This window comes from Dipodomys spectabilis, unplaced genomic scaffold, assembly GCF_019054845.1.
Source record: "Dipodomys spectabilis isolate Male_0828 unplaced genomic scaffold, ASM1905484v1 ptg000262l, whole genome shotgun sequence".
NCBI classification, from domain to species: Eukaryota; Metazoa; Chordata; class Mammalia; order Rodentia; family Heteromyidae; genus Dipodomys; species Dipodomys spectabilis.
The window spans coordinates 3142996-3169217 of NW_024870939.1; the positions used below are offsets into that span (position 1 = coordinate 3142996).

The 26222-nt window shown below is 43.1% G+C and overlaps 1 protein-coding gene and 1 pseudogene across 2 annotated transcripts in view; both read left to right on the top strand.

Moving 5' to 3' along the window:
* Tet3 (tet methylcytosine dioxygenase 3) overlaps positions 1–26222 on the top strand; it is a 110057-nt gene that overhangs the window by 42782 nt on the left and 41053 nt on the right. For both annotated transcript variants that reach the window (XM_042699710.1, XM_042699711.1), the window contains one exon: positions 10819–12967. In XM_042699710.1, coding sequence (XP_042555644.1) covers positions 10819–12967 — 2149 coding nt within the window. The remainder of the gene's footprint in view (positions 1–10818; positions 12968–26222) is intronic.
* LOC122125143 lies at positions 23318–23583 on the top strand (annotated as a pseudogene).

Genomic DNA, 26222 nt, shown 5'->3' on the forward strand with positions numbered 1-26222 from the left:
GATAGGTACTGTTATTAGTGTCCAATTTACAGATGAGGAAATGCAGGCACGGAGAGATTGACTAACTTGTTTAAGCTCACACAACTAGTAAGTTGTGGGTGCAAGATTCAAACCAAATGTTCTTACTATATGATGCATATGGAATGGAATCTCAATATGCTTGTTTGCTTCCTTCCTTCTTTCTTTCCTTCCCTGACAGGGGCTCATTATGTAGTATGGCCTCAAACTTGCAATCCTCCTGCCTCAGCCTCTTAAGAACTGTTATTACAGGAATAAACTATCATATCTAGCCTCATTGTGGTCTTATTTTGTAGCTCTCTAATTATTAATAAAGATGAGTGTTTTCATGTGTTTATTCCCCATTTTATTTTCATGAAGAACTCTTAAAAACTATACTTCTGTTGTTGAAACACTAAGGTGGTCATTTTTCTGTTAATGCTTCAGAGAAAATCTTTTTTACATGTAACTGTTGTCTTATTTTTGCATTTCCTGTAGTAAAATTAAGAGTTTTTAGTAGTACTTAGTACTTAGCAGTACCACTTTTCTGGCTTACTGTGTGATCCAGAGGTGTTACTTAACCTCTGTATTCATTTCTTTATCTAAGGTGTCTACTCAATAGTTAGTGATAATTAAATGAGATAAATGAATGTGAAATAATTAGCAAAATACATCATCTCATAAGGGTATTCCATCAAGAATTTTGAAGACTTTCCTATTTCATCTTCTTTTCCTTTCTTGTTGGGAGCCACATTTATTATTGCTAGGTCAGAAGGCATGAAAAGTTTGTACTTTTGCCAGATATAGTTAACTTGGGGAATTAGGCTCATTTCAGCATTCTCCTGAGCTTCCTCCTAGATACTGAAAGGTCTGTATCTTTCCATTTAGTAGTAGGAAAAACATTAGATTTCAAAATGTTTTACAGATATGTACCTAGTAACCACAAAAACCACTTTTCCCCTCACATAAAAATGCCCTCCAATAGCACATGGTGGTTCCAGAAGTTAGACATAACCCTCTTGGGTTTCCTGTCTCAGACAGGACCAGTTTGGTAGCAGAGGTTTACACCCATCTGGCTAGTGTGTGCACGCGCGTGCGTGTGCATGTGTGTGCACATGCCCACATGCACTTTCTGTCTCAATCTCAGTCTCTGTCTCTGTCTCTCTCTTTGTCTCTGTCTCCGTCTCTCTCTCTCTCTCTCTCTCATGCACGTGCATGCTCTCACTCTCACTTGTCCTTCCTCTCTTCTGCAAAAGCCGACAAATGTACACATCCTCTGCAAGAGTCCCCTAGAACTCTATCTCCGCTTACAGATTGGCTTTGTCAGTAAATCCCAGGAGGGAGGATATTCTTAAGGGATAAATAATTGATCAGCTCCAGACAGACTAGGCCATAAATATGACCTGTGTGCTATTAGAGAGAATGGGGCTACTCATTTGGGGGACGAAGGAAGGATTTGGCTTCATGTGGAGGTGAATGCTGAACTGTGGGACTGAAGGAAAGGGTGGAGCTGCAATGTTCAAACCCTAAACAGCTGTTGTCTGAGCAGAGGAGAAGAGCTGGTGGGGTATGTGGCTGGGAAAGCTCCAAGTGGGATTTAGTAGCCAGCTGGCAAGGAAGCAGCCACCATTATCTTGGAGTCACATGAGAATTCACTCTTAGAGATTCCATTTTAGAGCACGGGCCACTGAGGAGGTTGGTGGCAGGTTTATTCTTTCTGGCTGAACATGTTTCTTCTGACATGGTGTATAATTGCTGACAGTACTAAGCCAACCCTCCGGACTCTGTTCCTCCCCAACTTTACTTTCTCAGAGGGCCTAAGAAAGAATGATCAATGAAGACTTTGCTCTTCCATGAAAATGTCTTTAATCTTCCCTCCTCCCTTCTATTTCCCTTTAGTAGAGAACTGCTAATCTGTCTCCACATGTTGTTACTCTGTGAATTAGGAAAGATTTGGGAAGCTGGTGTCATTTCTGTATTCCTCATGGTGGCCAAATAAAGGGTTGGGGAGTGGAGTGCCACTATTGTTCAGCCTTGCCCCACATCTAGTGGCAAGCTGCTACTGTTGAATCCCTGCAGATGTCTAAGGGCTAGTGAGGATTTGGAAATCTAGGAAGGGAGTTTGCTGCTGAGGAGGTGATAGATGAATATTTACCAAGCAGGATGCAAGGGCCCCTGATAGAAGTTCCTAGGGTCTAGTGGAAGGTGAGAGCTGTAACTTAGGTGACAAAGCTGTGTGTACACATCAGCTTTTCAAGTAGTAAACTAAGGGCTTAGGTCTCTTCTTGCTTGGATTGTAGAAAGATATTTCTCTGCCTGATGAATTTTTACCACTTTTCAGTTTTCCTGGTGTAAGTCCCTGTTACCCTAAGATGAGGGGAGTTAGTCACATAGCCTTCTATAAAGGTCCTTAACAGAATGAGGCCATGGGTGGGGGCTGCGGATTTTGGGATATGCAGAAAAAGAATCTGTTGATTTTCTTCCTGTCTTACTCCTTTACAGTTACATTTTACCTCCTTAACTGTGTTTCATCCCCATCTCCCTGCCAGTGCCCTAGTTCAGGTCTTTTCTCTCATAGATTTGGACAGTGGTATTAGACTATCTGGTATTTCTGTGGTATTCATGCTGTGACCCACATGCTTGCCTCCTCCCTTTTGAGGGAGTTCATCCCCAGGCCTGCCTGAGTTCATTATGACTGTGGGTTTTAAAAAAATGTTATTATAAAAGTGATATACAGAGGGGTTATCATTTCATAAGTCAGGTAATGAGTACATTTCTTTATGGACAGTGTCATCCTTTCCTTCATTTCTCTCCCAGTTTTCCCTCCTGTCCCCCACCCAAAAGTTGTATAGTTCATTTTTGATCTTTTTTTTTTTTTCTTGTTTTTATTTGTCAGTCGTGGGGCTTGAACTCTGGGCCTGGGCACTGCCTCTCAGCTCTCCAGCTCAAGACTAGTGCTTTACCATTTGAGCCACAGTGCCACTTCTAAATTTCTGAGAGTCTCATGGACTTTCCTGCTCCAGCTGGTTTTGAACCATGATCCTCAGATCTCAGCCTCCTGCATGAGCCACCAGTGTCCAGTATTGACTGTGGGTTTTTGTTGGTCCTGGGGCTTGAACTCAGGGTTTGGATGCTATCCCTGAGTATTTTTTGCTCAAAGCTAGAGCTCTACCACTTGAGCCACAGCTCCACTTCGCCCTTTTTAGTACTTTATTAAAGATAAGCAAAAATAAGTGTCATACAGACTTTCCTGCCCAGCCTTGCTTTGAGCCATGATCCTCAGATCTCAGCCTGCTGAGTTATTAGGATTAAATACAGCATGAGTCACCAGCCCCTGGCCATGACTATGCCTTTTGCATATGCTCTCCCTTTCGTCTGGAATTCCTCCTCCTCAGCCTCCTCCTCTTCGTTCAAATGCCTGTCCACCTTTACAGATGAACTTTTCTGGATGCATGCATGCCTTCGTAAAAGAAACAAACTCCTCCCTCATCTCACAGGCAAAGAAATATCTTTCTACAATCCAAGAAGAGACCTAAGCCCTCAGTCTACTACTTCCTGAGGAGCTGATGTGTACACACAGCTTTGTCACCTAAGTCACAGCTCTCACCTTCCACTAGACCCTAAGAACTTCTGCTTTCAAAGCACTGGTGTGCTTTAGGACATTTGTTGACCTGCGTCTCTCCTTTCATCTTTTATATTTTTAAGGTTCCTGAAATACAGTCTGCTGTATTGTAACCAACTGCCCCAAAACATAGCCATATGTGCCTATCACTTTATTATGCTCTTAGATTCCATGGATTGGTTAGAAATGATACCATTTGGAATCATTCCTTAATGTTTAAGGTCTTAATTGAGAATGCTTAGGAGCTACAAGTAACTCGGTATCTGGGCTGGGATACTCAAAGACTCCTTAGGACGACTTCTGCATATGGACTTCTTATGGTCGTGGGTGTCCTCACAGCATACTGGCTTGGCTCCAGGAGTGTTGGGACAGTACCAGAAGAGGCTGTACTGCCTCTTGATTCAGCTTTGAAAGTCAGGTAGTGTCACTTCTACCATAGTTACAAGCCCACCCAGACTGGAGGAAAGAGAGTGGAGATCTCTAGTTGGCATTGTGAAAAATGCCAAAGTCACAAATGAGAGAAATTTACGGGATAGATATATTGCTGGGGCCATGCTTGGAAAATACAGTCTGCTATGCATACTAAGCACTAACGTGCATCTTTAAAATAGTCCTTAAAATCTGAAGACAGGTAGAAATTGATGGCTGGGAGTGTACAGGGAGGGTGAGGTATGTTCTCGGTAGGTGGAAAAGTGAGCATGAGTATGTCTGTGTCTTTGGTGGAAGAGGGGGTAAGGTGTATAGAATTCCTTAAAGGAGTCACTGTTGCACGGGACATTTGAAAAATATGCATGAGTTGGGTGCCAGTGGTTCATGCCTGTAATCCTAGCCACTCAAAAGCCTGAGATCTGAGGGTTTGAAGCCAGCCCAGATAGTCAAGTCCATGAGATACTTATCTCCAATTAGCCACCAAAAAAGCCAAACGTGGATCTGTGGCTTGAGAAAAGAAGTTCAGGGACAGTGCCAAGGCACTGACCAGCATGCACATGAACACACACATGCGTGCACACACACATATACACACATAACATATGCATGCATACATACATGCACACATACACAAAGGCCTGATTAGGAAGGAAGGGAAGGTATGGAGTGGAAGGAGATAAACAGTTCATATTTAGGGCCGTTTGGCTCTGATGACTGGGCTTGTTGTGAGACTACATGTAATGGTTAGGTGGGAAACATTGGTGGGTACAAAAGTAGAAAAGTTGGAAAAGGAGATGGAGAGTTTATTCCATTTTAGACAGACTACCCCTTGGGGTTGGAGTTAGAACAGTTGAGAAGTCTAGGCAGGATGCCTATATGGATGAGCATCCTTACAGTTCCAAAGGAGAAAGTAAGGGGTTTAGGATTGAACAGCTCTGAGCTGGGAGTCTGAAAGGACCTGAACTGACCTCCTTCCTTTCCCTGCATTGCCCTGCCTCCCTGCTGATACTTGCCAGACAGCTGCTGGGTTTCCATGTCACTATCTCCATGGAGAAGAACTCATTACTTCTTGGCTGTTAGAGGGATTGGGTTCATTGCATTTTTGAGTATTGGAATATTAAGAAAATTCTTCCCTAAATGGAGACTAAATTCTCTGTGCACAAAACTTCATCCATTTTTAAATTCCACCCTTCAGGGCAACTCAAAACAAGTCTAATTCTATTCTACAACCAAATGGAACTTCTTCCTTGCATTACTTGTTTTTATTGACAAATTATAGTTGTGTATATTTATGGTGATTGTTACAATTAGAGCTGTCCTGCTTTTTTTCCCTCTGTGTCCTTGGAGAATGTGGCTCTACATAGGAGCCTATGTTAAAGTACAGGCTGGGCAGAGCAGTGCTGTCACACACATCTGCCATATGTGTTGTCAAACTGAGGGATCTGTCTATTCAACTTGAAAGACTACAGTCTGAGCCAGACTGAGATTGGGAGGACCATGATTTCAGACCTACCCAGGCAGAAAAAATAAGCTGGGCATGGTAGTGTGTACCTGTCATCCCTGCTACAACAGGAAGCCTAAAGTAGGCTGATTATGGTCCAGGTGCATGCCTGAGCAGGAAGTGCTGCCCATCTCAAAAATAGCCAGCCAAAAAAGAGCTGGATGTGTATCTCAGCAATAGAGCTTCTAGCTAGCAAACATGAAGCTCAACTCAAAGCCCAGTACTGCAGAAAGAAAAAGAAGAGGTTTCAGCCTGCCTTAAACAGGAAGGAAAGAAAAGAAAAAGGCATATTAATTCATCTAGTATTCTATCTAATTGATTGCACTATAAAATGTATTTCTTACCATTCATTGTAGTCAGAAAGTTTGAATAAACCACGAGTTGCAGACTGAAACTGCTATATCACATCGCACTGAGTGTACCATCAGTTAACTGTCATCTTTTTATCTTTCTTAATTCCTAATACATTTAATGCACACTACTGACATTGTTATTTGCTTCTCCTATCTGTTGTTTGCATGATGTAGTTTAGGGCCTTAGTATGGGACTCTGTTTTCCCTGTTAAGCTTTTATCTCTAGCCTGTTGACCTTTCGGCATCTGGTACTCAGTTTATCCTTCCTGTTTTCAACATCTGCCTTCTCAATAAGTGTGCCTTCTCTATTGTTTTTTTTTTTTGTCGTGGGGCCTGAACTCTGGGCCTGGGCGCTGTCCCTCAGCTCTTCAGCTCAAGGCTAGCACTCTACCACTAGAGCCACAGCACAACTTCTGGCCTTTTCTGCCTATGTGGTGTGAGGAATCGAACCCAGGGCCTCATGCATGCAAGGCAAGCATTCTACCACTGAGCCACCTTCCCAGCCTTCTCTATTGTTATTGCTTAAATATGTCAAATAGGACTGGTCCAAGAACATAGCCCTGTTGCAGACTACTGGAGATTTCCCCTTCACCAGCTAATACACCATTTGTATCATTTGCATGTGACCCTCTAGCCATTAGTGAGCCCCTAACTCTATGTAGCTTGCTTCAAAGGGGTCACAGCAGACCTTATGAAACTTTACCATCTACAGACCAAATTGCAAACTTAAATGCTTGCAAGGGCTTGGCAAGTAGCACAGTGAATGATGTGATAATTAATTCAGGCAATTAGTAAGTAATCAATCCCTGACCTCTGGCCTTGATTCGTAGAAAGCAACGTGGATGGTGAAATCGGGTGTGAAGTGGAGACATTATGATCTGTGTAACCAGTAGCCACTGCTCTGTTAACAGATTTTCCAGGGCAAAATGAACCTTCAAGAAAATCCAGATTTTATTTGCAGGTTGATTTTTTTTTTTTTAATTTTGGCAAAACAATACTAGTACTATATGGGCCAAGTAAAATATGAGGCATATTTGGCCCCAGATTTGTGAACTATCTGCCATAGTATCTCTCCATCTACTTGTCTACTGATTATATGACACGAGGCATGGTTTGCCATAGAACCAGGCTCTTTGTGCTTCCTCTGTTTACTCATTCAGGAATCCTACTGGATTCTTCATATCGGTGGACTAGGTGTTAGAAATGATGCTTTCACACCGTGCCTGTTGGCAGCTTCTCCTGCTGGTGAGTTTATTCCAGGATTGGCAGGTGTTGAGAAATGGTGGGATCTGTTGGCCAGGAAACTGGTACTTAGGGTTTCTTGAAATCTTCCATCCATACTAGCTTCACTTCCTTCACCTCATAACCTACATCTATTTTTTTCTCTTCTCTTTTTAGTCTGAAAGCATTGTGTGTGTGCACACACACGCACATATACACACCAATCCTGGAGCTTGAACTCTGGGCCTGGGCAATGTTCCTGAGCTTTTTTGTCCAAGGTTATGAACATATCTTCTTTTGCAGGAAATTCAGAGGCACATAGCTAGCCTTACCCCTTCCTTGTTCTTATTCACACACCAAAATATCTTCTTAAATCCCTGTTTAGTTGACCTGACCATTTTGGGGAGGCCTCTGCTCATGCAGCATTAGTCTTTCTGACATTGTTTTTGTAAATCCTTGCTATTCTTTCACATTTCCTCTTGGTTATATGTGCTCGTCTTTTGTACAGAAGTAGGTAAAATTTGATCACTTCAGATTTTGTAGTCTGCTAGCCACATCTGTGTAGGTTTCTAAGAAAGAAGGAAGTGCTGGGTCATTAGCCACATCCTAGGTATTAGAAAGGTAGTCTTTTACCAGTGTTGGTAAGGGTTACCCTATTCCATGACCAATAGGAAAGGGAGGCCTTTCTTTCTCTCAGGAGTATGAAGTTGCCTCAGCTACAAGCAGAAGACATAGAAGTCATTAGGAGCTGGACATTGCCTGTGGGAGCTACCACTAGATGGGGGAGGCAACTACTTGAACAGAAAATAGTTTATAGCATGTGGTAAGTGCTCACAGAGGGACCATGGGAACCTGGGAGCCACAGTGTACAGGGTGTCCTGAGAGCTCAGGGGCAGAGGCCACAAAAACCTCTGTTAGCTAGGTAAGAGAATAGGTGATAATAAACTAGTGGTAGAAGGATAAGTCTGAGTAATTCATCTAAGATGCTGGAAAAGCTGCATGTACAAAGCCTGGTGATCTTAGAGAACTAGGCCTATTGGAGAAATAAGAGAATTCTTTGTGGCCAGAACGGGAGCAATGGTGGAGATGAAGCAGGAGCTGTGGGCAGGTCTCACTTCCCAAAGGGCTGTCCCCAAGTCCCAGTTTTCTTCACTACTTTGGAGCCCATTTATCACCATATCTGAAAGTCTTGGATCTGGCTTCTTCTTAGCCACCCAATTAAAACACTTTGTGTTTTACCGAAAGGACTAAACTCTCTTTAACTTTTAATTTTGATAGGATTTTTTGAAACATATACCAAAGTTGGAAAAATAGTTCTTGGAACTCCAGCCTATTCAAAAAGTTGATATTTTGCATCATTTACTTCATTTTCTCTGCATGTTTTTATGAATGTAATTATTTTTTAATCTGATTGAGACTAAGTTAGAAAAACTGTGCCTCTTTAATCCTAAATACTTCTGTATATACCCTAAGAGTTAGAACAATTCTCATATAACTATAGTCCGATGATCCAAGTCAAGAAGATTAAGATGTTCACAGGATCATCTATGCCAATATTCAAATTTTATCTATTGTCCCATATATTTTTGCCACCTTTTTTGTATTAATAGTGCCACCTTTCCCCATTTTAGAATCTAAACTGGAAAAGATTCTTGACTTTGAGATTTTTGAAGAGAACATTCTAAATACTTTGTACAACACCCTGCAATTTGGGTTTATCTTTCGTTTCCTCATGAATAGATCCGGATTCTAGATTTTGGCAGGAGTTCTGTGTGACTGGTGTTATCAATGTATAATTAAGAGGCACATGATGTTGGTGATGCTAACTTTGCTTATTTGGTTAAGGCGATGCCTACTAGAGTTCTCCACAATTAGTCAGCTTCCCATTTTTGTGATAAAGTACTTGAGACAAGCAGCTTAGAATGAAAGATTTATTTTGGCTTATGGTTTCAGTGATTTCAGTGTCCAGTTACTTCGCCCATAGCTATGAGCATGTGGTAAGGCAGAACATCATGTCAGTGAGGCGCATGTAGCAAGCAGAATTGTTCTTCTCATGGAGGCCAAGAAGCAGAGAGAGAGAGAGGCAAATGGGTAGAGGCACCAATATCCCTCCAAAGACATGCTCCGTTGTACTTTCTAAAATTTCTACCAACTCCCAGAAGCACCACCCACCAGGAACCAAGCCTTCAACAAATGAACCTTGGAAACATTCTAGATCCAACTGTAACAACCATGAAGTTATTATTGTAATGAAGTAATCTTCAAGAGGCTTTCATAGACCATGTGTATACTGATCTGTACTTCATCAGTCTTCTACCTACTACTAGCAGCTTCCACTATGACTTTCAAAGTCTATCATTCCTTCTATGCTTTTCCTTGGTGTTCTATATTATGGAAAAAATTTTGGTAAGAGATTAGGCTTGCAAACAGGCCAGGCACTGTAGCTCATGCTACTTGGAGACTGAAAGAATCACAGTTTAATGCTAGCCCAGACAAAAAGTCTGAGACCATATCTTGACTGGGTATGGAGATGAGTATGGTGGTACACACCTGTTATCTCAGGTACTCAGGAAGCATAAATAGGATGATCACAGTCCAAACTAGCCTGGATGGGTGGGGGAGGGGAAGCACTGGTCAGGGAGAGGAGGAAAAGAGAGATTGTTTGAGAAAATAACTAAGGCAAAAAGGGATAAGGATGTGTCTTAAGTGGTATAGTGCCTGCTTAACAAGAGAAAGGTTCTGAGTTTAAAACTGAAAAGAAAAAGTCTTGCAAACAGTTTTATTATGTATTAACTTTTACCTTGTTGGATTGGGGCCTTTCTGTCATGCCTTCTCTTTTGTGTGTTTTGTATACATTAGGTGTATTGTATATGTGTGTGTATCAATGGCTTGAGGGAAGGTTGGGTATGTCACTAGCACCCTAAGGTCAACCTGTGCTTAAGCAAAGGCTTGACAGAGCAAGAAACTTTGGGTTCTTTTTTTTTTTTTTTTTTTTTTGGTCAGTTGTGGGGCTTGAACTCGGCCTGAGCGCTGTCCCTCAGCTCTTCAGCTCAAGGCAAGCGCTCTACCACTTGAGCCACAACTCCATTTCTGGTCTTCTGGTGTTTATTGGAGATAAGAGTCTCACAGACTTTCCTGCCTGGGCTGGCTTTGAACCGTGATCCTCAGATCTCAGCCTCCTGAGTAGCTAGGATTATAGGCATGAGCCACTGGCACCCGGCTAACTTTGGGCTCTTTACTTAGGATGGTATGACTGAGTCCTGGTCAGCTGAGGGAACACAGCTTTTTTTACTCCTGAACAGCATATGAACTTGGTTAGTTTTCTTTCCCTCTTGACAAAAAATATTAAAGAAAACAGGATCCTGTGAGATTTTTGGACATTGTAAGTTAAGGACCTTTTTCTGGTATCTTAGTTTTGTGGGAGTCCTGTCAGGGGTCAAACTCGGGCTCTCAGAGAGCATGAGCAACATGAGATTCCACATCAGGATCTCTTAAAGAGTTTTTCTTTCCCATTTTTGCTGGTAAAGCCAACTAAGGAATGGAGTGTGGGAAGATGAACTGAGGCTTGGTCAGTTCAATAGAATTTGTAAGGAAATGGGGATTAGAAATGCCCCTGGTGCTGTGAAGCAGAGAAATGCTTTTCCAACAGCATGGTTCATTTTTTCCTCCTTTTTTCCTCTTCCCTCTCTCTCCAGACAGGCTCAGAGCTCAGCCCGGTTGATGGACCTGTTCCAGGTCAGATGGACTCAGGGCCAGTGTACCATGGGGACTCAAGGCAGCTAAGCACCTCAGGGGCGCCGGTCAATGGTGCTAGAGAGCCCGCCGGACCCAGTCTACTGGGAGCTGCGGGTCCTTGGCGGGTAGACCAGAAGCCCAACTGGGACGCTGCCCCAGCCCCAGCCCACACTGCTCGCCTGGAAGATGCCCACGATCTGGTGGCCTTTTCGGCTGTGGCCGAAGCTGTATCCTCTTATGGGGCCCTTAGCACCCGGCTCTATGAAACCTTCAACCGTGAGATGAGTCGTGAGGCTGGAAACAACAACAGGGGCCCCCGGCCAGGGCCTGAAGGCTGCCCTGCTGGCAGTGAAGACCTTGACACCCTGCAGACAGCCCTGGCCCTTGCACGGCATGGCATGAAACCACCCAACTGCAACTGCGATGGCCCAGAATGCCCTGACTACCTCGAGTGGCTGGAGGGGAAGATCAAGTCTGTGGTCATGGAGGGAGGGCAGGAGCGGCCCCGGCTCCCAGGGCCTCTGCCTCCTGGAGATGCTAGCCTCCCAGCACCCAGCACCAGGCCACTCCTTAGCGCTGAGGTCCCCCAGGTACCTCCCCTGGAGGGTCTGCCCCTGTCCCAGAGTGCCCTGAGCATCGCTAAGGAAAAGAACATCAGCCTGCAGACCGCCATCGCCATCGAGGCACTCACACAGCTCTCTTCCGCCCTCCCCCAGCCTTCTCATTCCACCTCCCAGGCTTCTTGTCCCCTCCCTGAGGCCTTGTCCCCTTCTGCCCCTTTCAGGTCCCCCCAGTCCTACCTCCGGGCTCCCTCATGGCCTGTGGTTCCCCCTGAGGAACACCCACCATTTGTTCCCAATAGCCCAGCCTTCCCCCAAGCAACTCCAAGGACTGAGTTTTCTGAGGCCTGGGGCACTGAAACCCCACCAGCAACAAACCCCCGGAACTCCTGGCCTGTTTCCCGCCCCAGCCCTGACCCCATGGCTGAATTGGAGCAGCTGTTGGGCAGCGCCAGTGATTACATCCAGTCAGTATTCAAGAGACCTGAGGCCTTGCCCACCAAGCCCAAGGTCAAAGTTGAGGCATCCTCTTCCTCCCCAGCCCCATCACCATCCCCCAATCTCCAGAGGGAGGCTCCCCCACCATCATCAGAACCTGACACCCACCAGAAGGCTCAGACTGCCCTGCAGCAGCACCTCCACCACAAACGCAGTCTCTTTCTAGAACAGGCCCATGATGCCTCATTCCCTGCTCCATCAGAGCCTCCTGCTTCTGGCTGGTGGGCCCCACCAAGCTCACCTGCCCCCCGGCCTCCAGATAGACCACCCAAGGAAAAGAAGAAGAAGCCCTCTACACCAGCTGGAGCTCTTGTGGGAACGGAGAAAGCAACCCCTGGGATCAAGCCCAGTGTCAGAAAGCCAATTCAGATCAAGAAGTCCAGGTCCCGGGAAGTGCAGCCTCTCTTCCTGCCTCTCAGGCAGATCATTCTGGAAGGGCTGAGATCCCCAGCCTCTGAGGAAGTGCAGGCACCTCCACCAGCCCCTCTCCCTGACCCTCTTCCTACCACACAGGGCTCTGCCATCCCCTTGCCCCCAGAACCTTCTCTTGCGCTATTTGCACCTAGTCCCTCCGGGGACAGCCTGCTGCCCCCTACTCAGGAAATGAGGTCCCCTAGCCCTATGGCAGCACTGCAGCCAGGCTCCACTGGCCCCCTTCCCCCTGCCGATGACAAGTTAGAAGAGCTCATCCGGCAGTTTGAGGCCGAATTTGGGGATAGCTTTGGGCTTCCTGGCCCCCCTTCTGTGCCCATTCAAGACACCGAGAACCAGCCAACTTGTATCCCAGCCCCTGAAAGCCCTTTTGCCACCCGCTCTCCCAAGCAGATCAAGATTGAGTCTTCAGGAGCTGTGACTGTGCTTTCAACCACCTGCTTCCATTCAGAGGAAGTAAGCCAGGAGGCTACACCCACTAAGGCTGAGAATCCACTCACACCCACCCTCAGTGGTTTCTTGGAGTCACCTCTTAAGTACCTGGACACGCCCACCAAGAGTCTGCTGGACACACCTGCAAAGAGGGCCCAGGCTGAGTTCCCTACCTGCGATTGTGTTGGTAAGTCCAACCTCGATGTCAAGAAAGGGCAAAAGGTGGCAGCATAGTGGGCTTGGATTTCTAGGCTCTTTGGTTTGGCATATTATTTACTGTGTGCTGATCACCACGCTGGATCTTAGGGACAGTGAAATGAGTTAATAGGCTGGTAGAAAAGACACTGCAGAAAAAGTGATAATGCTGTTGTGGTGTGTGTGCCGTGGAGGTGGAGGTGGGCATAGGTTCTGTGTAATACCTACTCATTGAGTTGGGACCATTAAGGAGGGCTTCCTGTGGGAGGAGATGTCAGTGTTGAGCCCTTCTAGGCCCATCAGGTAGAAAGGAGACATTCTAGAAAGAGAGAGGGAGTAGCTTGGGCTGTGGAAAGATGAGACTTGTTTGGACTGTCCTTGGTCTGGCAGGAAGGAAAGGTAAGGGGAAAAAAAGGTTACCCTTCCACCCATCTTTTTTGGATTGATCAGGGCTCCAGCAACCCAGGTCAGGAGCTGTACTTTCTCCTATGTGCAGTAGCAAGTTCCTGAGGGTTTGAGAGCAAGTAGGTGGAGAGCAAGACAGTTCTGGCCTGTATTAAGAAGGAAATACTGGAACTGTAAGAAAGTTATCACTGAGGCAAGAAATGATGAGGGCCTCCCTGAGAGTGGGTCGAGAAGGCAGCAAACCAAGTGCCTCTTACAGGGAAGAGATAGGGCAATTGGATTTTGGCTTTGTTGGTGATGGGTACTGAGGACACAGATTTGGGGGGAGGTGGTGCACTTTGTTTGGATAGGCTTGAATCCCAAGTCTATCATTGCTCAAGACTGTAATGTCAAGGTCCGAATTAGCCTTTCTAACAGACTTAAGTATGGGCTATATGAGCACCTGTGCTGCAGGTCAGAATACTAAAAAGCCAAGTCAACTTGTATGTCTGCATTCTGGGAAGAAAGTGGGACTGAGGGTCTCAGGAACCTCTGTTGTGGGCATGGCCATCCAACAGGAGGTCACTGGTGTGGTGGTGTGGTAGTTCCTGCACTCTACTGTTTATGGAGTGTTCTGTAAAAGACTTGCTTGTTTCATGTGTTAACAGAAGAACACATTGATGCTTGGCAATAAGTGGTTGAATTTGTGTGACTTCATGATATACAAATGGAAAAAGCAGGCTGTTCTCTCACAAGTAAATTGTCATTTATTGGGATGCTGCTTCCCAAGAAATGCGGGTGAGCTGGGCTGGCTGTCCTACTCTAACTGGGTGTGAGGCCAATGGTGAGGACTCACTTGGGAAATAATGTGAAGACATGTCAGGGTTCTTGCCAGAAGTTCACAGACATACTCCAGGACCATGAGTCCCACTACCCTCATTCTTTGTAGATCTGACCAACAATGAAATGACCTTGAGGTATATCCCAGTATTTGGAGGAAGCCTGTTCTTTGTGATCATAGGAATTGGTCTTGGTGTTTGTGTCTGTCCCATTACCTGGGTTTGGTGTTATGTTCTATATTTCTCCTCTAAGATCAAGAACATCCTTACCTAGCATTTGGGATTTATTATAGTAAATGTTCAGTTGTGGCCTTCAGTTATATGGCTATAAAGGTTGGTCAAGCTAGTTTTTTTGTTGTTGTTTTTTTGTTTTGTTTTTTAATTTGAATTCCAACTCACAGTTGGGAGGCTTGGAGTACTTCATGTAATCTCTCAGAATCTCTGTTTTCTCCACTGCACAGTGAAAATGATAATAACATCTACTTTTCAGCCTCGTTCATGTTAATCTTTGGAAGTTGTTAAAATTGCCTCTGACACACCGTAGGACTGGAAGAGCCCAAATAGCAAGAAAAAGCAGAAAAAAACAACTTAGAGAAGAAGAGCCAAGCATGGTACCTTATATCTATAATTACAACTACTCAGGAGATAAAGATAGGATGATGTGTTTCACTGCCAGCTGGGGGAAAAAGTTAAAGATCCTATTTGAAAAAATCAGCCAGGTACTAAGAATATGGCTCAAGTAGTAGAACACTTACTTAAGGGCTCCCACTCCCTAAGGAAGGGAGAGGAAAAGCCAGCCATGGTGGTATATGCCTATACTCCTAGCTACTTGGGAGGCAGAGGTAGGAAAATCATGCCCTTGGTCACCCTAGGCAAAATTGGAGACCCTTAAAAATGATTTCAGGGCATGAACCAGACCAGTGACTCATACCTATTATCCTAGCTACTCAGGAGGCTGAGATCTGAGAATCACAGTTCAAAGCCAGCCTGAGCAGGAAAATCCACAGAAGCTCAACCACAGGACCCGAGCCTAGAGTTCAAGCCTCAGTTCTGGCAAAAAAGGAAAAAAAACAAAAAAGATTTGAGAGGTTGTCTCAAGTAGTAGAGCATGTGGCTAGCAAGCTTAAGGTCCTGAGTTCAAACCCTAGGACCACAAAAATTTTTTAAAAAGAAAAGAAGAAAAAAGAGTTGGCTGTTCTCTTATCAGACATTCTTTTAAGGATAAAAATGAAGAGAAAAGGTTCATCATTGCTTACTTGAAAAAAAAAACAAAATTGTTGATAAAATATCCAATGGTCTCTTCTACATACTCTGCTATATGCCTCTTTTCATCAGCATTGTGCTGTCACAAAGAAGTGGCCACATCAAGAGAACATGTATAAAACCAACTCGGTCCTATCACAAGAGTGTAATAGTTTACAGAAGCTGTTGTTCAGAGATGGGTTTTGAAAAATGTAAAATTTAAAAAATGAAATAGACAAATATAGGGAGAATTGGAAAGTGATTCCTTCAGACTGAAGAGTCTATGAGCAGAGCTTAGGGTGGCCTTGAGAGTGTGGGGAAGATAAGGATGGTGGTTCAGTATTCTTCTGTTTCTCCAGCCTGAGGAGTCCTCAGAGAGGATGCACCCTAGCTTGAAGTCAGTGATGCAGAAGATAGCATCTGAGAGATTCAGCAATGGCAGTGCAGTAGTGCTGCCCTGGCGGTGGGGGTATAGGCAGGGAGCAGTCTATCACTACCAAGTCATTTATTTCTCTAGCTTCATTTTACCTGTGTCTCATTCTAAACAAAGCTTGGTACCAAAGCTACCTTGTATTGTGAATATAGAAAAAAGGCTTAGGTGGAAACAGAGAAAATAAATAGTACACAAAGGATCATCTTGCTGGATGCTGGTGGCTTACACTTGCAATCCTAGCCACTCAGGGGGCTGAGATCTGAGGATCATGGTTTGAAGCCAAACCAGGCAGGAAAGTCCATGAGACTTTTATCTCCAGTTAACTACCAGAAACATGGAAGTAATGCTGTGGCTCAAAGTGGTAGAGTACTAGCCTTGAGCAAAAAAGCTCAGGGACAGTGCTCAGGCCCTGAGTTCAAGCCCCACAACTGACAAAAAATAAAATAAAATAATCCCATCTAGGTGAAAAGGGTTAGAAAAAAGACTAGTGGGAGCTAGACCAAGTAATTGTTTCTAGGGTTGGACTTTTCCCTCATATGCTTTCTGAAAATTTCTATGGTTAAATGTATTTTATAATCGAGCAATGCTTTTAAAGGTGCCTCTAGCAGTAGCATGGAAGGCATCACCAGGTAACCAAAACACTAATTGCTAAGAGCTTTGTTTTCTGAGCATCTAAAAGGGATTCATATAATACTAGAATGAAAAGGCATATGTGAAATTTCAAAGAAGTAAATTTAGAAGCTAAGGAAGGAAATATCTTCCTCTGAAATGAAGTGTGATATTTACGGTTTTGAGAAAATTTAGTAAGTTGAATTTCTATACTTAACTATAGCAAGGGATGTATGGGTATTGTCAACATATTTCTAATATTTTGAAGCATGCATTCAAGATCTCTTGGCCAACCATTCTTAGTCTGTGATGCTTTTGTCAGAGGTGGGACCTTGGTGGTGAGCCTGGTCTTTGTGCATTGTATCCATTCTCAGTAATGAGAGTTCCCAGAGGAATCAGATTAGCACAAGGAATGAGTCCAAATAACTTTTTAGTCAGAAAAGCATCCTTTGAGATGTAGTCATCATTTTGTAAATGAGGAAACAGTCTATGTTAGCTTTTAAGTGTTGTCCTGATGTCTCTAAAGAGCATCCAGTAGGAAGCCACAGAGACTAAACCAGAGCCCAGAGCAGGAGGTTAGGACATGTAGATTTCAGCTGCTTCCATAGATGTGCTGCGTTTTTAGCCAATTGATTATCTTACCTGAAAGAAATGGCCAGAAGAAAAACATCTCCTTTACCCAATACCTTGTAAGTCTAAATAAGGGAGTGGCATTGTTAGCAAGTATGGCTGCTTTCAGTGTCTGCCTGGTGACAGTGTATACCTAAGATGTAGGGATCACAGTCCTTAATGGGCAATGCTAAGTTAACAATCATGTTTACAATCATGTAGTCTGTCTACTACAGTTTTTTAATGAAAATTTATCCTCTGCCTTTACATTCAATTTGAAATGAAGAGGAACTTTTTATGTTGTCAATATTTTTTGAGACAATAGTTAAGTATCAGTATAAAGGCAGGGAATCTGACCCTGGGAAGAGAGACATTAGTAGGAGGCTTCCCGAAGAAGGTGATATCTGAGTTTTAAAGGATCAATAGAAGTTGAATTCATTAACCAGGAAAAGATGTTGAATGCTAGGCAGAGGGTATAAACATCATAGAGATGAAAGACATACAAAGCCACATGAAAATATGGAGGTGAGAGAACACTGGGAAATGCAAGTATTTTGTGTGACTGGCATGTTTGATGGAGGATTGGGAGTGGCCAGGAAGTAGTTTCAGGGGAACTGAGGATGATACCAAAAGCAGACAAACCAGTTTGCAGGCTCAGACAAAAAGTAAAGGGTGCCTAGAGGGACACTGAGCAGGAATGGATGGGAGAAAGAATAAGAAGCAAGTGGCAGCAGTTGGATATAGGAGTAAGCAAGGAGAAGAGGCAGTCACAGGCATCCCCTGAGGTTCCAGGTTGAAAGACGAGGTGGAGAGTGGTACATTCACTGGCACTGAAATACTGGAAGAGAACCAGTTTGGCATCGGTGGGAGGAACCTACGGTGTCTGGTAGGATCTGTGAATGGTGTGTTCTTCAACAATGGATGGTAGCTCCAGTCATGGTCATTTCCTCAGGCTGAACATAAAGACCAAGAAAAAGCCTGAGAATAGAGAACAGCAACATTGAGGGCAAAGGAACTCTGAAGTTCATGTGGAAGAGATAGGGTAAGAAAAGGTGAAGAGGGTAGGTTAAAGAGCCCAGAACTAGCTACCAGTATCAGGGCCAAGGGATAGTCAGGATTTAGTGCTTCTGCTGTTGCTGTTGCTGCTGTTGCTGCTGCTGCTTTGTCTGACTTTGTTCTGTGCATTAGTAGATGTGGCTCAAATGGCAAGAGTGAGGCTCTGATTCCAAACCTCACGCAGCCTCCAGTCAAAATAAAAGAACAAGAACTACGAATTGTTTCTAAAGCAGCTAGTCTAGTGCCAAGCATATGGCAAGCACCTTAGTAATTTTTAATTAACTGTCAACCTCATTCTACTTCTGTATTTCAACTCTACAGAAATATCATAGCAGCTTCGACATAATCTCTTTACCTTTAATTTAGTTATTATAAAGATATTTAAATAGCCAGGTGCCAGTGGCTCATACCTGTAATACTAGCTACTCAGGAGGCTGAGATTTGAGGATTGTGGTTCAAAGCCAGCCCGGGCAAGGAAAGTCTGTGAGATGCTTATCTCCAATTAACCACTAGAAAACCAGAAGTGGTGCTGTGGCTCAAGTGGTAGAACACTGGCCTTGAGCTGAAGAACTCAGGGACAGCGCCTAGGCCCAGAGTTCAAACCCCTTGACTGACAAAAACAAAACCCACAAAGATACTTGCATGCAGCCCAGACTCATAAGCAGCTGACCTGAGTCTTTAGTGTGAAAAATTTAACACATTACATAATCACAGTTAGGTTCTTATCGCCTGCTTACCTCTTGGGACATCCTGCTATTGGTAAATTATTCACAGGCACAGGGCAGTAGATCTATTTGGCTATGCACCCAAGCAAGGTGTTCAACACTAAGACCACTGAAGTTGCATTTAAAAACTGAAGAAGTATTATGGAAGGCTATTTGGAAAGAGAAGTAGTTATGAAAGTATTGTGTGATTTTGACATCTGTGCATTAATTGTATAGTGTCTTTATACCAATGTCATTTTTGTAAGTGTCTCAGCTGTGCTCCTACATACATTTCTAGTCTTGAGTTTTCCCTGGGAACATGTGGATACCCTTGTCTATGTAGACAGGGAGGGAACTTGGAAGGTCATTTAAAAACTGAGAGTTCCTCTTTCTGTTAGTAGTAATAACTAATTTGTTATGTTGAATATCTCTTGCTGATAGAAAAATAATTCATTTTCACCCTCAGCCTAGTGCAGAAGTAGAACAGCATTTTAATGAGTATAAAATTAAGTTCACAGGGTTAAGAAAAACACCTAGAGCCATGAAACCAGGATTTTCTCAAAAATTGAATCTTGCTCTCCTGAGGTCTCCCCCAGAGCTTTCTATTATATATTCTAGAAAAAGCTACATATTGTCTCACTGCTCAAAGTAAGGCAGTCAACAGATATTTCTATAGGAAGAGTTGAGCCATTTCTCTGCTGTTCCACTTTACATTTATGGAGAAGAAAGAAACATTACACTGGGGACGGAAGGGAATAATGGAAACCTAATGGCAAGATAGCAAAACACTCCTTTCCCAAAACCTAGTGAAAGGAACAAAAAGAAACAAAATTAAAGAACAGCTAAATTTAGTTGTTGTGTTTTTGTTTGTTTGGTCTGTTGTGTGGCTTGAACTCAGGGCCTGAGGGCTGTCCTTGAGCTCTTTTGCTCAGGGCTAGTACTCTACAACTTTGAGCCACAGCTCCACTTCCAGTTTTCTGGTGGTTAATTGGAAGTAAGAGTCCCACAGACTTTCCTGTTCAGTGTGGCTTTGAACCACAATCTCAGCCTCCAGAGTAGCTAGGACTACAGGTGTAAGCAACCAGCACTGGGCTGCCAGGTAAAATTTGATGATGGCCACAATCTTTTATTTTTTTCTTTCAATTTTTCATTGTTATTAAAAAGGTGATATATAGATGGGTTATAGTTACATAAGCCAAGTATTGAAATGAGTACATTTCTTTTTGGACAATGTCCCCCCTTCCCTCACTCTCCCAGTTTTTCCCTCCCATTCCCACCTGATAGCCACACTCTTAAACTATCTCTTCCAAGGAATGTGCCAGAATAGTATCAAGTTAAAGATACACAAACTGTATCACTAAAGTATATAATTCCCATTGAGGGAGACAATCATTAAGGCTCAGAGGAGCCCTACATCTTGGTATGGGCTAGAAACCACCTAATGTAGAAGGTGTGCTCTGTGGAAAGCAAGCAGGTAGCTTTATGACTCTGCTCCAGCTTCTGGCAGGGTAAAGTCTGGTCTGATTATGGTTGGCTGGAGAGAAAGGAAACCATATGTTAGGAACCAGCTCTGCAGCTGAAGTCCAGCAGTATCAAGGGCCACTGGAAGGGAAAATTCTTTGTACTGAGCTACCAAACAAAAATTCTACCAAAATTGAGGCTTTTTATTTTAATCAATTTATTTTTTTTTAATGGGTCGTGGAGTTTGAACTCTGGGCCTGGGCGCTGTTCCTGAGCTCTTCAGCTCAAAGCTAGCATTCTACCACTTGAGCCACAGTGCCACTTGCGGCTTTTTCTGTGGATGTGTATTGAGGAATCAGACCCAGGGCCTCATGCATGTGAGGAGGCACTCTACTACTGAGCCACATTCCCAGCCAATTGAGGTTTTTTAAAAATGTGATCTTATCAGAGAGACTGAAACACACCCTTTTGAGGGAATAATCCAAAATACCATCTTCACAGAGCATATAACTCAACTTGTAGCACATCACACATAAGCACACATTACAAATATAGAGGCATTGACTCTAGCAAAATGACATGCTTAGAGATGGACTTGCCAGTTGGGACTGTCCAGGTCAGAGCCAGTCCCACTTCCTCTCATTACCTCAGACTGCTGAACTTTTGAACTAATAATTGAAACCTCTATAATACCTAGTTTTCTAGCTTAAGTTCCAAAGTAAACAGGAGTATGAGCAAATGAGTATAGATGAGTGACTTTTTTTTTTTTTGGCAGTGCTGGGAGGTTGAACTCAGGGCACTTGAGTTTACTTGTACTTGCTAATGTAGGCACTCATCATTTGAGCCACCCTGCTAGCCCTTTTTTTTCATTGTTGGGTTGCTTGTTTGTTTTATTTTTCTGCCAATAGTGGAGCTTGAACTCAGGATGTGGGCTCTATCGTTCGTTCGTGTGTGTGTGTGTGTGTGTGTGTGTGTGTGTGTGTGTGTGTGGTTTTTGCTTAAGGCTGGATGAGCCACAACTCTGCTTCTGTAAGGCTGGATGAGCCACAACTCTGCTTCTGCATTTTTTGGTGGTTAATTGGAGATTAAAAAAAAAAATCTCATGGACTTCTCTGCCCTGGCTGGCTTTGAACTGTGATCCTCAGATTTAGCCTCTTGAGTAGCTAGGATTCCAAGCAGGAGCCACCAGTGCCTGGTTTGCACTGGCTATTTCTGAGATAGATTTTTTTTTTCCCTTATCCCTGGGAAAACCTGGTCTGCAGTCCTCCTATTTGTGCTTCCCTGAGTAGCTGGGATTAATGGGATTAATGGGTACTTGACTCAGTTCCCAGCCATTAATTATACTTCTCCTTTAGTTGGAATGACAGGTGAATGATGAGTATGCACCATGCCCATTTGTCAAGATTATGTCTCACAAACTTTTTTTGCCTGCAAAGTATGTAATCTCCAGATCTCTACTTTCCAATTAGCCAGGACTACAGCTTTCAGGCACTGTGTCTGCCCTAGACCAATGGTTTCTAGCTGGGGGCTATTTTTTCCCTCTCCAAAAATGAGACACTTGGCAATGTTTTGAAGAAGACATTTTTTAGGTGTCACAGTGGGAATAATAATGCTTATGTCTGGAGGCCAGGGATACTGGCTAAGCTTCCTGCCACACAGTAGACAGCAAGAATCATTCCCCACGGATAAACAAGCGTGAGTAGAGTAGGAAAGCTCTTAGAGATAAACTTCCCCTATTAAAATACTCATTTAACATGGCCAGTCAGAGTGACACATGCTTGTAATCCTAGCATTTGAGAAGTAGAGGCAAGAGGATTGAAAGTTTGAAGCCAGCCTGGAAAACAAAAGACTGTCTCAAAATCAGAGACAAAACAAAGGGTTAACTGAAGTTGGAGGAATTCATATAGAATTTAAGATGAAAATTTACATGATATGACAAGAATTGGACACATTTATACTAGAAGTGAAATATTGAAATCAGAAATGAAAGACGAAGGGCTAAGTCACAAAGTGATGAGTTATGGATAAAGCTCCAGAAGAACTATGAGATTACAAAGCCCTTACAACTGTGTTGGAAGTTGCCTGGCAAGGTGGGTCATGCCTGTGTAATCCCACCTACCCAAGAGGTGGAGACTGGGAGGATCACAGTTTAAGATCAGCCCAGGTAGTGGATTAGCAAAAAAACCTCTCTTTAAAACAAAGAAAAGAAAAGAAAAGACAAAAAGTGTATTAGAAGCTGGAAAAGTAAAATCAGAATTGTAGGAAAAGAAAATCAGTTAGGATGAGGAACCAGTATAAAAGAGCACTCCAAAACAGGTACAAAACTGAAAACCCACCACAGAAATGAACATCATCAAAGGAGATAGATGCTGGAGTCCCATACACAGACATTCTGTGGGGGACCTGGGAGCCATCCATTGGTGTTCCCAGCAAGTAGCATGGAACTGAAGGAAGGTAAGAGCCAGAATTAGGTTGGAAAACTTTTCACAAATTAAAAACGAAAACTTTATGGTAAGAAATTACCACATCCTGGAGTAAACTAGTAAAAATTGTCAAATACTATTCTAGTGAACTTAAAGGGGTTTTTATTAAAGTATTTTTACTGAAATACAGGAAAGCTTATAAATCTCAAGAATACAGCTCAATACAAATTTACAAAAGATACAGCCTTGTATATAACAGAACTTTACTAACAAGTCAGGATATTCGTCACCCAACCCCCAGACACCACCTGATGCTCTAAACTTGGGGTTGGTTCACATCTGGTAGTAGTATGTGTGTGTGTGTGTGTGTGTGTGTCTGTGTGTGTCTGTGTGTGTCTGTGTGTGTGTGTATACATATGTAGTATATATACAAACATATATAATTTTTAAGTTTTTAAATGGTTGAAAAAAATCAATGCTATTGCTATTGGAAAGGCAAAATCAAAATTACATTAAATTGGCCCTGTGCCTACAGCCTGATGCACAGAGCATCATCGTGGGTGGGTGCTGGGGTCCCTGACCATGGCCCTCACTCTATAGGTCCTGTATTGTGGCGCTTGAGGCTACATGCCCAAGTATCTCCAGCTCAAGAAGAAACTGGAAAATTAATTCCCTGGTGTCTGGACATCTGTGGCAAGGGAATACCACAGGTTACCAGATTCTGCAAAGTGATGGTAGCTAGGAAGTTGGTTCACTGCAAGAAGAGAGGTGATAGCTATATGGCACCAAGGCTAAGATTCTGAGGCTGGTGGCCACCATCAAAGCCCCCTTGGCCCAGGGCTAGTGTGCTCTGAGGGCAGGGCTCAGGGCCTTTGGGACCACCCTTCCCCACAGATGATAGGAAGGACCAAATGTCTGCAGATCTTTGGTCCTTCCTCGATGTTCTTTTGGCCTAAGGGAGGGCGCAGATATCAATACCTAGGTTTTGCCTCTGTGAGGGAGAATGTGAACCCCTGCCCACCCCTGCCCACAGACCCCCTTCTCCTATCCCCTGTATCTCCCACTCTCCCTCTCTCACACTTCCCTTTCCCCACTACCCTCTCAGTTTTGTAGAAAGCAAAGCTCTAGGTCCATAAGGTAACTATTAAAATTTCTAATGACATTGATTATTTTTGTCTGTTCTTGAATCTCATATGTATGGAATTGTGTTTCTATAATATGTACTTTTTTTTTTTTTGGTACGGTCATGGGGCCTGAACTCTGGGCCTGGGCGCTGTCCCTCAGCTCTTCAGCTCAAGGCTAGCGCTCTACCACTTGAGCCACAGCGCCACTTCCGGCTTTTTTCTGTTTGCTTATGTGGTGCAGAGGAATCGAACCCAGGGCCTCATGCATGCAAGGCAAGCACTCTACCACTGAGCCACCTTCCCAGCCCCAATATGTACTCTTTTATATTTTGATTTTCATTCACTGGTTATGAGGTTCAGTGTGTTATATGTGGCAGTATCTGTGGTTCATTCTTACTATTTGGATATTCCATTTTATGAATAAGCCACTGTGTAGCCACTAGATTGCAGATAGTTTGGAAGTGGTCATTCCCAGTTAAGAGTTATTATAAATCATTATATAATCATTACAAGACATTCTTAATTCACATCTCTTGGTGCATTAGTATACATGTATATGCTTCTATTGAGTTTATTTCTTGGACTGAAATCATGTGTGTTTAACTGTAGTAGGTACCATCAGTTTCCAGAGTGGTTGTAACTCCTGCCATCCTCACCAGGAAGTAGTGCCAATCATTTTTTTGTGACAGGCATATAACAATATTGTGGCTAACATACACTTTTTTTGTGGAATGGCTGTACAGATTGGTTGCCTATTTCTTCAGCTTTGTGTTTCTATCTTTTTCATACTAATTGGCAAGGGATATTTGTTGTGGGTGAGTCTTTTGTTACAACATTCAGATCCAAAGTAAAGTAATCCAAGAATTTTCTACCAAATTAAATCACCATTCATATATTGTAAACTTCATTAAGACATTTCCAGGGCTGGCAGAGTTGTTCAAGTGGTAGAGTGCCTGCCCAGCAAGCACACGGACCTGAGTTCAAACCCCAGTGTATTTCCAAATATGCAGAAACTAAAATTTTTTGAACATGCCTAAAAATAAATGATGGAGATGTTGTGTTATAAACGGTCTGGGAGTGAACACTGAATCTATTCAAATGTAAAGTCTAAATTTAAACAACTGTGAATATTTTTCCCAAGACAAAGGATATTTATACTTGAAATTTATTTTTATGTCGTGTCTTATAGAGAGGGAGAAATGAGTTAATGAGTGTACCAACAAAAATCAGGTAAGAACATCAAGGAGAGAGATAGGAGAAACTTTAGAAGTGCTAACATCTTTGTCTTTTAAAGTCTTACCATCAACCCAGGTGCTGAATCATACCTGTAATCCTAGCTACTCTGGAGGTAGAGATCTGAGGATTGTGATTTGAAACCAGCCTGCACAGGAAAGTCTGTAAGACTCTTATCTCCAATTAAGCACCAAAAAGCTAGAAGTGGAGCTGTGACTCAAGTGATAGAGCACCAGCCTTGAGTGGAAAAAGCTAAGAGACAGCACCAGGCCCTGAGTTCAAGCTCCAATACTAGCAAAAAAGAAAAAAAGCCCTACTGTCATTACAAAGAAATTCTGTAGCTTTTCCAAGTTGCTAGGAGTGTTACTAGTAGAAAAATAAAATACAAAATCTATGACAAAAGATAAAATAAGCATATAGACTTGATAAACAAAATGATGAGGCAGTAAATACAATACTAAATAGGACAGAATCAACAAGTAAGGAGAGACTAATGGCATTAAACAACATCAGGAAGGTTGAGAAACTGTATTTAACTGTGGGGAAATCAGTACCAAATGTTGTTGGCTCAGAGGATATATTGCATGTAGAATATTATCGCAACTTTGCAGAGTATAGTCTCTTCTCTAGCCCATAACTGAGCCTATTAGTACACTTTATTAGCTGCAAAGTAAGTTTCAGTTACAATTCTTTGCAAGGCATAGGATTTATACAACATTGTGTATGTCCCTAGATGGTGGTTTATGCAGAACATTGCAGGAAGGGAAGACAAGTCTAAGTCCAGAGTACATTGTTGAGAATGGGGCTAGTTGTCTGGTATTTTGTGTAATTCTGAATTTGTATTGTTGCTTAATTTATTCCTCTATTTCTGTGTTTCTTGAACACTGGAAGTTAGATTCAAGGATTGGATTGGGTTCTGATTTCCTCACTGGTAGGGGATCACTAGGTTAAAAGTCTGGTCTTGCCATTGTAAAGTTGCTTTTTACTTCCTTTGCATACATCTTTTTTGCTTTTGTTTTCATTGCCAGTCTTGGGCACTATCCCTGAGTTTTTGTGCTCAAGGCTAGTGCTCTACCACTTGAGCCACAGCCCTACTTCCAGCTCCTTGTGTAGTTTATTGAAGAGTCTCA